We start from the raw sequence: 12,335 nt of genomic DNA, 5'->3' as shown, positions 1-12,335 counted from the left end.
AATCCAAAGCTCTGCGCTCTTTGGAGCCTTGTCCTGCTGACAGCGTCAGAGCGGAGAAGTGAGGGTGTAGGTGGAGAAGGCAGAAAGATCGAAACGGGAATGGCAAAAAATATATAGAAAAAAGCAAAATAACTCCTTGCTCCGTCTGCCGTCCGCGGCTGAGATCGTGTTATTAAACTCCTGCAGACCAAAAGGAAGAAAAACCAGAGCGAGCAATGACAGAAATCATTCCCAGCCTTGGTCCACAACAAAGTAACATTTAACCACTTTCCAGCTATTTGTGACGTCCACAATGTGGGGTGTGTCTGGGGTCCGGCGTCAGCCCTCAGTGGCAGGGGTCAAAGGGCAACTCGGTGAGCCCTCCGTGGAGCTCCACCACTTCCTCCGACCAGGACATGACATCACCTACGAGGTGGCCCCCGCAGGTCGCCTGGTTGTAGATCTCGCTGGGCGTCAGGACCCTGGACCAGAACTGGAGATCGGACAGCTCTCCCATGAAGGACTGAGTGACGTCGAAGCGTCCTCCCATCGTGTCCTGTGGGGAGCAGTGACTGCCGTGAGCTCATGAAACAAAGACTGTACAGCTGACTGGGAAAACGTGTGTGAATATGGCACAGCTCTGGGATGGTTTTGTTTCACCTTCCACATGGCTTCAGACCCCATCTGAACGTTTTGCCAGCCCAAATTAGTTTTATTTCTCAGATTTAATTGATTTGGTCTATTTTTCCTTGATTTTTGTGCTTCTACCATGTGTGAGTTGAGATCAGGAGTCTGCACAGGATGTTTTACTTTGAAAATTGACCTGATACCCTGGGTCTGACTTCCTGTCCAGCCTGATCTGCTCTGAGCAGCTCGAAGCAGCTGGAATCAAGCCTTCAGCTGCGTTAATGCTGACTCACCTTCTCGACCTGCACTCTTACTTTCCACCTTGCCGCATGAAGGACAAACTTCTGCTTCGACCAGCGCTGAACGTTAGCATCTGAATGTGAGTTGTGAGGTGCAGAATCGCCCAATATGGACACAAACTGATGCAACTGAAGTGTCTCTTTAGCTTCAGCGTTCACGTGTGCAGAGCCGAGTGTGTGTGTCCATCTCACCTGCTCCTGGCCCAGGATGAAGACCCCTCCTGGTTTGATCGGGTGCCAGGGTGACAGGTTTTGCCCCGAGCCTTTCTTCACCCCGTCCTGGTAGGCCTCCCAGACGCCATCGCGTGTCGTCCACGTCACGCACACGTGATGCCACTTCCCGTCGGTCATGGTCACGGGCAGTGTCACCGCCTACGCACACAGGTGGACAAAGAAATGTTACAAAACAATTGGAGGGGAGGAAATCTCTCTTTGAAATACAGCTTTTTAAAAACTTTATTGAAGTTGTCACTGGTAAAACAAAGCCTTATATGCATCAATGAAGTGATTCAGTCCGTTAATGGTTAATGTGATAATTGAGGTCTGACCTGACCCAACATGTTACAGCAAAAGAGCAAACGTCACCCTGATCAAATAATCATATAAGAGAATCCACACAGGAACAAGGCTTCACTGAAACATTCAGTGACTTCGACTGCATCGAAGCTTTAGCTTTACATGCAAGTGCGCACTTATGTAGTGAAAGTGGATTAGTCCAATATGAGAATCTCCACTCCGTTCATCCTCATAAACTCCAGAAGATTAATTAAAGGCGAGATTAATCTGCATTCCGGAGATCGTTTAACTGTGTCATTGATCAGTTTGACTTGGCAAGTGTGCGACTGGAAGAAAACAATCATGACAGTTCATCCCTCGGGGTAATGTCACTCTTACAGATAATTAGGCCAATCAATTCTGATAATCAGATTAATTGCTTTGCTGATTTGTTGAGCTCAGAACTGGGGCAAGGAAGGGAAAAAGACAAACATCTGTCTTCCGTTTAGGCGTCTAGCTTTTCAGAGAATGAAAGATTAGGAGGCTAATAGCATAAATGAATAATCAGTCTGTCAAGAGTCTGTGCACAAGTTAACGCCTCGTGTCATGAAGCGTCATTCAAACTGTCCTCAGTTATCATAAAATGAGATTAATTACACAAAAGAGTTTCTTAACCTTTTGTGGGAGGAATAGCAAAATGCAAAAAGCTGAACAATTTCCACAACTTCTGATGCACAGATGCAGATAAGTAAGCTTTTCTGAGCTATGACCTCCTCCGCAGGTCGTATTAACATTTCCACGATCCAGCAATTAAAATGCTGTGACTGTAAATGACATGTCAGCTCGGTTTTCAAGAGCTTGGAGAGAGCTGCAGAATCAAAAGACACAAATAGCTGCTCAATTACAGCTCCACATACTGTGGTACTGTAGCCACCTTAGCTCCAACGTGTAATTACATTGACAAGATACGGCAACTACTGTTGTTGCCTTGAGTCCTTGAGTGCCTCACTGACCTCACTGTGTAGACTCATTCTGGGGCATATGGGATCTTTAATCCTTAAATTTACAGTAGAACCAGTGTTTTCTGTGTCAGAATTAGCAGGAACCACCACACAAAGAGGGGCTGTGTGTTAATTTAACACTGCCATTTCCAAAAGCTTCAATAAAGTGTGCAAACATGTTATTCTCAACGTTTCTTGGCCCTTGACTCTGCACATTACAATCCATTGCATTGCTTTCACCTTGTCGTTGATGAGCAGCTCCATGGGGTTGCTGCCCCACTCGATGAGCACCAGCTCATTGGCTTGTCCGGGTACGGCGTAGGAGAAGGGAGTCCCTAGGCCCGGACCTGATCCCGCCTTCAGCCACAGGCAGATCGTCAGGGCGAAGATCTCGTTGACCACCGACCGCTTCATCCTGGCGTACATGTAGTTGGTCCTCATGGGGAAGTCGAGCAGGAACGCTGTGGGGCTCTTTAGCTTGTTGTGGTTTCCTGGTGAGACGGAGAGATTTAGACTCGGGGTATTCATCTGTAACCAGCAGCTGTAACATTCTGTGGTTAGCTTTAGCGCTTTTGCTACATTTAACATGTAATGTATGCGGATGCCTGCAGCTAGAGTTTTGTGAGTTACAGGAAAAACAAGATCATCGTGACAACCGTACCGTAGCTGTGTGTGTGTGTGTGTGTGTGTGTGTGTGCGTGTGTGTGTGTGTACCATGGTGAGTGTTGCCGTGGTGCAGTTGGCTCAGCACTGTTTCCAGCTTGCTGTGCCCTGCGCCCCGCAGACTTGTCTCTTTGCCGCTGAACGGCAGCCTCCGTGGGTGATGATCGTCGCCGTGGTGGTTGTCATGGTGGTCGCTGCCATGGTGATAGTCGTGGTGATCATCGTGGTGACCATTGTGGTGATCGTCGTGGTGATTGTCGTGGTGGTCATTGTGGTGGTCATCGTGGTATCCAGGTCCGTGGTGATAGTCGTGGTGATCGTCGTGGTAACCACCCAAACTGTGATCATCGTGGTGGCCGTGATGATCGTCACCATGGTCATCATAGTGGTTGCTGCGATGGTTGCCAGAGTGACCTTGATGCCGGGTTTGGTGCGAGTCGTAGTGGTAGTCGTGATGGCGATTATAGTGACCGTTGCGATGGTTGTACCTGTGGTGGTGTTAATTTTGTTAACAAAAACTGTGACTAAATATGTTCATCAGCGACCGGCAAGACAAGATGATGATGAAACAGGACTGACATCAATAAACACTAACTGTGACTATATCGACATACAATATTTGACGAAGTCTACAGGATTAAAATGTAGTTTTAAGCAGGGACTTCTCCGGCAGCACAGTCAGTACTCAGAGTAACTCAAGTAGTCAAGTATTTTATAGAAAGTTAAAGTAATTGTGAGAAAGAAGCTCAGCTAGACCAGATTAACTGAAATGTTAAACATAATCTGATGACTAATAAAGACGTCAGCTGTTTTCTTTGCCTAAAAGTGGAGTGAAATATTTCTGGTTTTCTTTGATTAAGATAAGACTAAAATGCTTTTAGTAAACTAAAAAGGATGAGCTTGACTAAAGATGAGAAAAACCAACAGGGACAGTTGGACTAAGACTAAATAGAAAGCTGAGCATTACCACTAACCTGTGGCTACTGTGGTGGTTGCTACGATGGTTGTCATGGTGGTCGTCGTAGTGACCAGAACCACGGTGATCATCATGGTGGTCGTCGTGGTGGCCGTTGCCATGGTGGTCGTCGTGGTGGTCATCGTGATGGTCATCGTGGTGGCCGTTGCCGTGGTGGTCATCGTGGTGGTCATCGTGGTGATCATCGTGGTGGTCGTTATGGTGGCCGTAGTCATGGTGATCTCTGTAGTAACTGTGCAGCTGCTCCTCCAGAGCGGTGATCTTCCGCTGGAGGAGTTCTCTCAGGGAGCTGGAGTAGGAGCTGGAGGAGTTCCTGGCCTGCAGAAGCATAGAGATATCGGCTTCAGTAAACACTTGAATATTATAAAATAAATGAAACAATGGCTTTAGAAGCGTCCATTTTCACTGGTTGACAATGAAAAAGCTGAGTTGCTGATTTGTTGAGTCTGATGCCAGCGATGTGGCACCATTTCAAACAAATGTTATCACCAAGTGCAACGATCATACTCTTCCCTACGTTTCTTCACAGGAATACGTGAACCATCATCCTGCAAAGATGTTTGATTCCTCATTTAAAATGGTGACATGACAACATTTAGAACATGTAGAAGGAAATATGAAATAATCTGACAAAGCAATTCCAACTTGAGTTCAACCTTCAGTTGTTCTTTGATGCTTCACTTTAAAGCCAGAAGTCCGTTCTGAAGTCCTAAAAGTGAGCAAACTTACAGAAGGATGCAGAAAAAGTATGACGAGGACCATGAGATGAGATTGTTTTATCAACTGCAAAAGTCAAGAAGTGAGCTTGAAGAAATTATGAAATGTAGAAATCAGAGTCAGAGGTTATTTGCAGTAAATGCAAATAATACACAATGAATAAAAAGTATGACATGACATTTAAAGTTGCAGGCAAATAGTTTCCCCCCCTGTCTTCAAGTCCTCCCTCCCACTCTCCCTTGCTCATCCTCGCCTTCCTCACCAGCAAATCCGGCTTTGTTCCCTGCCAGCGCACGCCACGATTAATAGCCTCGTCAGGGAGGATGAAGCTAATTGAAGGTGAGGCTGGCTAGCGGCCTTCGGCGCGTGGCCAGAGGCTGGTGGTGTAGACATCCTGTTAGAGGAGGGAGTTACGGAAGGTAAATCCCGGCTCCGCTTCTGTTTTGTCTCACACCTTCGAGCGAGATTGAAGGGGATTTCTGGCAACACCTTCCCTGCGCGTGGCCTGAGACCACCTGCGCTGGTAATGAGGCTTTCACAGGCCAGCGGGCAGCAGGGTTTTAGTCTCGCAATGTGACACCAGCATCATTAAATGCTGTAACACAAGTGACACAGCAGAACAGCATGTATGGCTTGAGAACGTATCACATACTTTCACATCCTGTGTCATATCTATAAATTGCTGACCCAGAAATAAAATTCTGGGAGAGGAACAACAACAGCTACAAAGGTTCCCGGTGAGCACTGATTTCGTGCTTTGTTGGGTTCACACTGAAATAAGTTAAAAAGTGAATGTTTTTAGACGTCTGGATCAGAGGGTCCTAAACTTTTTGGCTTGTGGTACAAAGTTGACTTACTCGGCCTGGTTTCCATGTGGGAAACAGGTCCTTAATCTCAAAGCCAACACCCAGGACGAATAACAAGTCAGTTAGTGTACACAACACAATACTGTGATCTGACGATGTTTCTCAGAGAGGCTGGTACCGACCTGTCCCTGTCCTCCTCTAAGCTTCACCTTCACTCCATCATGTGATAAACACATGGATACAGTGGTTGTTTCAGGTCAGGGGTGAGGGCTAATCAAGTTAAAGCAGCTTCCTGTTTGAGCTCAGGCTTGGCCACTGATATCCAGGAGAGAGATTGGGAGCCGGAACGGCTCAGAGGCAACCGGCGAACAGCTGTGATGTTAGCTGCGTGGGCGGTGTTTGTCTGACGATGACTGGTGGGTCAGTCTTGTGTGTGTGAGAATCTCACTTAAAACTGTCATGTTCAGGGCTGATTATTTTCATTTTCGATGCATCTGCTGAGTATTTTCAAATCAATTTCCCAAAGCCCCAACTGACATCTTGATATTGCTTCTTTTATCCAACAAACAGTCCAAAACCCCAAAACGCTTCATTTTACCACCATAAAAGACACTTCAAAGCAGAAAATCCTTACATTTAATGTTTGATATTTTTGCTTGAAATATGACTAGTTGGGGCAACATCACTTGTGTTGTTAATCAAAAAAAGGCCTTTTGATGTAGTGAAACAAACAGCATCCTATGGGTTTCCACGTCTTCATGAAACACATCCTTCTTACAGCATTTTGGCAGCCAACATCACTGGCAGCTGATTCGGCGGCTGAGCTGGTGACCTTTTGTGACGCAAGATATGACCCCAATTAAGTCAAACCCTTGATAGGCTTCCGCCTCCCTGCAGACTGTTCAGCCCCTCTTTGCAGACACATTACTAGGCATTTGAAAATGTTTGCATGGTGCAGATGGCGTAAGTCCTCCTTCAGGAGCTCTTACCGAAAGTTTACCCTTTTAACCTGAAACATCAGAGCTTTAATTACAGCCATGTGAATATATTTAGTTAGGAGGCAGAGCTGTGCCCTCCCAGAGCTTTTTATATAGCAAAAAAGAAGAAACTCTTGCATTTAAATCTTAAAAAAAGTAACAGCTTCGGTAGGAATCTACCTGTATTAGCCTTGAATGATGAGCTCCAACACATCTCAACAGAATCAAGTTGGTACTTTTAACTGTTAACAATAAACATCACAAAATGCATCCTGCTGCTTTTGATTTGCAGATTCGTATCAACACAGTCTCAGCTGTTTTTTTTGTACACTGCAACTAGGAGCTGTACAACCGCCTTTACATCATTGAGGCTGGAAGACAAAGTGTTTTCGTTTGACCGTTAGTTGAAACCTTCCACCTTGTTTTAGCTGCAGAAGCTACAAAGCCAGAAAGTCAATACTGCAGGTGATTACATCCACCAATAGTCTGTATCTCTTGAAAACTCTCTGAGTGTGCGTTACTCACCTGCAAGTTCTCCAGCCTCTCCTTCAGCGTCTGCAGGGTTTTGCCGGTTTGCTCGGGGGAGAAGGAGCTGTGTTTTCCGTACGACGAGCCCTTCCTGTGGTGGGGGTCTGACCTGTGGCTGCCGTGGGAGTAGTGGTGATCGTTGCTGTGATACGCCGAAGGCCCGTGGTGCGACGACGACGACGAATGGTGGCCGCCGTGCTGCCCGTGGTGGTCGTCGTGGTCGTTGTCGTGATGGGTATCGTGATGGTTGTCGTGGTGATTTTCGTGGTGGTTGTCGTGGTGGCCAATGCTATGGTGACCACCAAAGCCCTCGCACAAGGTAAGCTTGGCGGTCAGCTCTCTGATGGTCTCCCGCTGGTCCAGGATGGTCTCCTTTTGCCTCACAAGGCTCTCGCGCAGGTGCAAGATGGTGGCTTTGGCCTCGTCAGACATCATGCCACGCCGGCTGCTGCCATTGTGGCCATTAGCGTTGCCGTTACTGCTCGGTCCATGGGGCACACTGGGTGGAGAATAGCAGCTGGGGTCTGCTTCTGGGGGGATTGGGGTGCAGACAAATTTGGGGCTAATGCCATAGTCATGTTCTATACCAGGCAGACTGCCTGCTGCTGCTGCACATGACACAAAGTAATAAAAAAGTAGAGAACGTAGGGGGAAGAAGGGGAGGACGAACCCCAGAGAGGCTCCTACCCATTGCTGCTGCCTTGCAGACAAAGGCATGAGGCTCAGAGGACTGATGTCTCTGGCCATATTTGGCCCGAGTCAAAGTTATTCCTTGACAAACGACAGTCCTCCCAGGCCTTAGCTTTGTTGTGACGAACACCATGAATGGAGGTCATATGCGTTGGATTGAAAGGTGTTGGGGCAAAGCATGTCAACAATAAACCTGCAGATGAAATCTCCTCCCGGATACCATAAATCCCTTTCAGATGACAGACAGCATAAACTCCGAGGCAGTATTCCAAAAGCACACAAAGGGTGCTGCCAAACGCTTTAGCTGTTTGCCTTCAGGACAACCATGCAGTATCACACAAGGTTTCTTGGCTCCATGGCAAGTTAACAACCTGCGAAAGCCGGGCTGATGTCTGCTGAGAAGTCCTTCTGCTGTCTCGGGGAAGAGGCAGCCGCCAGCCAGGTGATCCCTGTTGGCTCCAGAGACCTCCTGTGTTCGACAGCCAAGAGTAATCCCTTTAACTTCGGCTTCTAACCGAACCGGCAGACCACAGAGTGCTCCGACCTGCAGGACAGAGAAAGCAAAAAGATAAGAAAACAAGCATGAAAAATGTACTCTGCAACTGAGCAGAACAACAAAATGAAAAGTGGAGATCTGAAGATTATATCAGAAGAAAGAGGACAGAATGAGATTTAAAGGAAATTAATCTGGGTCACGACTGAATAAGAGAAAGTACAGATTTGTATCAATAGTTGTACACAGATCTATCAGTCTAGATCAATACATATATGTTTAGGTAGATAACAGGAAGTGAATGCATTAGTGCAAAGGGGATCAGACGCAATTCATCTCCAATTCATCTGATTCAGTCCAGCACTGGGCAGCAGACGACGTGACGTCAGCAGGCAGGTAAACAACACCAAGGGGAGGCCGGTGGGGGGGTCCGTGAAGACTGCAGCAGGCCACAGTGTAATAAGATTGCAGCCAATTAATCTGCCCCTTAAACCGCAGCCCAGCAATTCACATAATGAAAGCAGGTTTTTTATGTGAAACGTGGGCGGGCCCGTAGAGTTCAGTCACTCACACCGGGGGCCTCGTGAATCAGCGTCAGACCTCGTCCGCCCTCGGACGCCATGTTTATCGGCTGTTTGAAGACACGACAGTGAGGGGAGACAAAGACGTGTGAGAGTGGAGAGATCCCAGCAAATAAGCGAAGAAGCAGTGACTAAAACTAAAGGCCCCAGTCCTCGTTCAGAAATGACTCCTTGGTGACAATTTCCTCCCTGAATACAGTATAATCTGCTATAAAAGTATAAAGTCCACATTTATTTTGCTATTGGTTGCTTGTTAGCTATCAAGGAAATCAAGGTTTTTGACAGGAATGGCTGCTATGATAGACAACATTTCCTTTTATTTAAAGTCAGTCGAGCTAATTATTTGAGTGTTTCCTGCTGGAGAAAAACAAATTGCCTATATCGAACAAAAGTCCAAAACCTTCCATCTGTGTCACAGTCTAAGGCCTGCAGGGTCAGCCAGAGAGCAACACGCAAAGCCAAGAAGAAGTTTCAGAAGACACAGGATGCTGTTCCCTCTAAGCTTCTTATCTCTACAGCCTATCACTAGTTCAAACACCCACAGCACCCACGAAGTGCAAAGCACTGAGTCTCTGGCGCTGCACAGCAGTGTCAGACTCGGTGGGTTTATGTGCACTGTTAAAGCCACACTTTGAAACTCTGAGATATGCACTAAGTTAGAGGAAAATATTGATTCCACCTCTGATATCTGTATGTTAAATATGAAGCTAATTTAAGCCTAGTTACAGTTCATCCACTGGCAGCAGCATAAGCAGTGTTTTCCTAGAAGAGCTGTGATGCTGTGGAAAACATGAATAAAGCAGAATGTGAAGACTTGCTGATCCTTTTTGACACAAACTCAACTGAAAACAGCACAAAGTCAATATATTTAATCTTTGACCACATTTGTTTTTGTAAATATCTGCTTATTCTCAATCTGATGCAGCAACATGTTTCAAACAAGTTGTGACAGGAGCAATAATAATAAAAAAAACCTGTTTGGAACATTCCACAGGTAAACAGGTTGATTGGTAACAGGTGATAGTATCATGATTGAAAGGCTCAGTGGTTCATAGCGAGGGTGGAGGGTGGTCATTTGTGAACACATTTGTGAACACATGATTGGATAAAGGATGTTACTACAAGGAGCACAGTTCACTTCTTTGTAATCATGCTTGTATCACTGAAGGTGGATAATGAAATTTTGTACTTTTGGTTTAAATTCAGGTTATTAACATCTTCAAAACTGTTGTAGGAGTAGATCATCACAGGGTGTGTCAAATGCTACCAGGTGTATTTGTGCTGATTCCTCAACCGTTTGCTATCTAACAGTAAACACATGTTCTCAGTACACTGAGCGCAGTTTAATGAGGCGCTCAGAGATGTGCATGCAGCCAACAGATGAGGGCCTGGATCTGACAGTGAGCTCGCTGTCTGATACTTAAAGACAACATTAGAGGGGATTTAGAGACATGATACTTCAGCGAGGCACGAGGCATCGCACATGAGCCCAGAGAGCATCACTTCATGTCCAGCATCACCGAGGGCAACGACCCCGAGGGCGGCTCCTTCCCCTGATCTGAGACAGAAGGATGGAAGGCAGCACCACCTGTGTGTAGCAGCTGTACATCGTACCCTTTTCTAACCGACTGACGTGTTTTCAGGTATTCTATTGGATGATTTTTATAAAATGTATCAGACTTTATTTTACATTTCCATGGTTTACATGTTTTTGTTACATCTTCTTTTTGGATGAAAATGCAGTTTAGTTTTAGAATAATTTGTACTTTCTTTTTCTATAATTTTCTGTTTCTCTTCACAGTGTCTCGGGCTCGCAGCGGCCCCTGAAGCCGCAGTACATCAGGCCGATTTGAGCATCTTATCTGCTCATGTTTCCCTCAGCGGAGGCCACAGGAACACGCCTCCCCGCCTCTCCTCCTCCTCCTCTCAAGGGTGACAGACTAATAGGATTGGTTGGATTTAATGCTATTTAACAAGGGATTGGCTGCAGGGTCCTGGTTCTGCCAGAGGAACTTGCCTTGCCCCCCCCCCCGACCCACAAAGTCAAGCCATTGTTGTCACACGTGTCACTGCAGAAGAACGTGTGCGTGACATGCAGCTAGTGGTCAGCAGCAAATATGAACAAAAATCCCATCATTTCACAGGAAGTCTGCATTATGTTTGAATCATCAATGAATATTTTTGAGTGTTCGGTGAGAATCATGAGATGAAAAACGCTGACTGGACTCACTAACTGCTGTTAATGCTGTTCATTTTTCATTTAACTAACACTCACTCTGACCATGATACACACTATAAACTCCAAAAATGTCAATAAACTTCAGGTTTGCAAGATCCAAACCCTCCGTTACACCTCTGCTCGGCTTTGTGTGTATGCTCATGTTCACATGTGCATGTACGGTGTCCGTACATGTGCATGTTCATCTTGTCAGGCCAATCCCAGCCCCCGGTGCGGATCAGTTATCCAGGTTCACTGGGTGTACGTCCCACCATGTGGCTCAACCCTTGCAGCTTAATGATGCTTCCCCCTCCTCCTCCTCCTCCTCCTCTTCCTGTGCGGGTCCTGAGCTCACCTCCTTGCCTCACGCAACACATCACACGAGCTGGCCTCCCCCACCCCCCCGTCAGGTGCTCCGGCTGGACGGTGAACTCGGTGCGGAGGTGAGTCTTGTCGGTATGAACGTGACTCATTTAGATGACGGGCTGGGGGAGCGTTCCAACACTTGGATGGACATTAATTTGTTCCAGCTGATCAAACAGCGCAGAAATGGGCAAAACGGCTTTCACTGAGGGAAAGACAACAGAGGATGAAGAGTCTCTACATGAAAACTGCAGCGAAAAGCATCCAATCAGAGAGCTTAAATTAACTTTGGATCAGCAACTACAACCTTGTGTTTGGTTCTTTATTGAATTGATAGGAAACACAGTGGAAGTGGAACGTATATTTTGGCTACAGCAGCTCCTCCTTTATTTCCACTAAATTTGAGACTTTTATTTGCGAGAAACTTCAAATATTCTCTTCTCACAAGCAAACTATTATGATGCCTTATTCTTTTAGTGTCCAGAACACTAAAATGACACAAACTAACATCACTAACATTTTGAATAATGTGCCAACAGACAAGAAGAAGAAACTCATGAAGAGAAATTTAAAAGCGAAACGTTACTGAGTGAAGGTCTGTCTTGTCCTAACCTGCATGTTCAGCTATTAAAACCTCACAGAGATTAAAAACATCTTCTCCTGTTGTGTCCTGAACACCACAGACAGCAGTAATAATGAATTACAGAAAACAACAAGCTTTGTCACCACTAATTCAGGGTAATACCAAGAGATTTCACCGAGATGATAACTGACTGCTCTGAATGAAATCACAATTTAACAGAAAACAGCCTCATGATACAGACGCCATTAGCATAAAACCGCTGCTGAAAGTATGGTTTCATTATCCACAATGATGATTTTCACTATCAAAACTTTCTTCTCTGTGTTTTATGCAAAACAA

General features: G+C 45.9%; 1 protein-coding gene across 1 annotated transcript; it reads right to left on the bottom strand.

The window, feature by feature from the left end:
- Positions 1-325: 325 nt before the first annotated feature.
- si:dkey-14o18.2 (neuronal pentraxin-1) lies at positions 326-8,873 on the bottom strand. The gene is made up of 8 exons (XM_041955927.1): positions 8,823-8,873; positions 8,134-8,302; positions 7,066-7,676; positions 4,085-4,358; positions 3,116-3,349; positions 2,642-2,892; positions 1,098-1,277; positions 326-535 (listed from the first exon to the last, which is right to left on the bottom strand). Exons 1-8 carry the CDS (start codon positions 8,871-8,873, stop codon positions 326-328), a joined length of 1,980 nt encoding a protein of 659 aa, XP_041811861.1.
- Positions 8,874-12,335: the final 3,462 nt, after the last annotated feature.

This window comes from Chelmon rostratus, chromosome 16 (genome assembly GCF_017976325.1).
Source record: "Chelmon rostratus isolate fCheRos1 chromosome 16, fCheRos1.pri, whole genome shotgun sequence".
Taxonomy (NCBI): Eukaryota; Metazoa; Chordata; class Actinopteri; order Chaetodontiformes; family Chaetodontidae; genus Chelmon; species Chelmon rostratus.
This window is presented reverse-complemented; position numbering and strand designations above follow the sequence as displayed.

Bases quoted from the DNA above. Each gene is read 5' to 3' on its own strand.
- si:dkey-14o18.2 (XM_041955927.1), bottom strand. From the start codon at position 8,873: ATGGCGTCCGAGGGCGGACGAGGTCTGACGCTGATTCACGAGGCCCCC. The intron at 1,278-2,641 runs GTGAAAGCAATG...CTGTGTGCGTAG, and splicing joins AGCTGCTCATCAACGACAAG to GCGGTGACACTGCCCGTGAC. The intron at 536-1,097 runs GTGAGATGGACA...TGCTCCCCACAG, and splicing joins TCATCCTGGGCCAGGAGCAG to GACACGATGGGAGGACGCTT.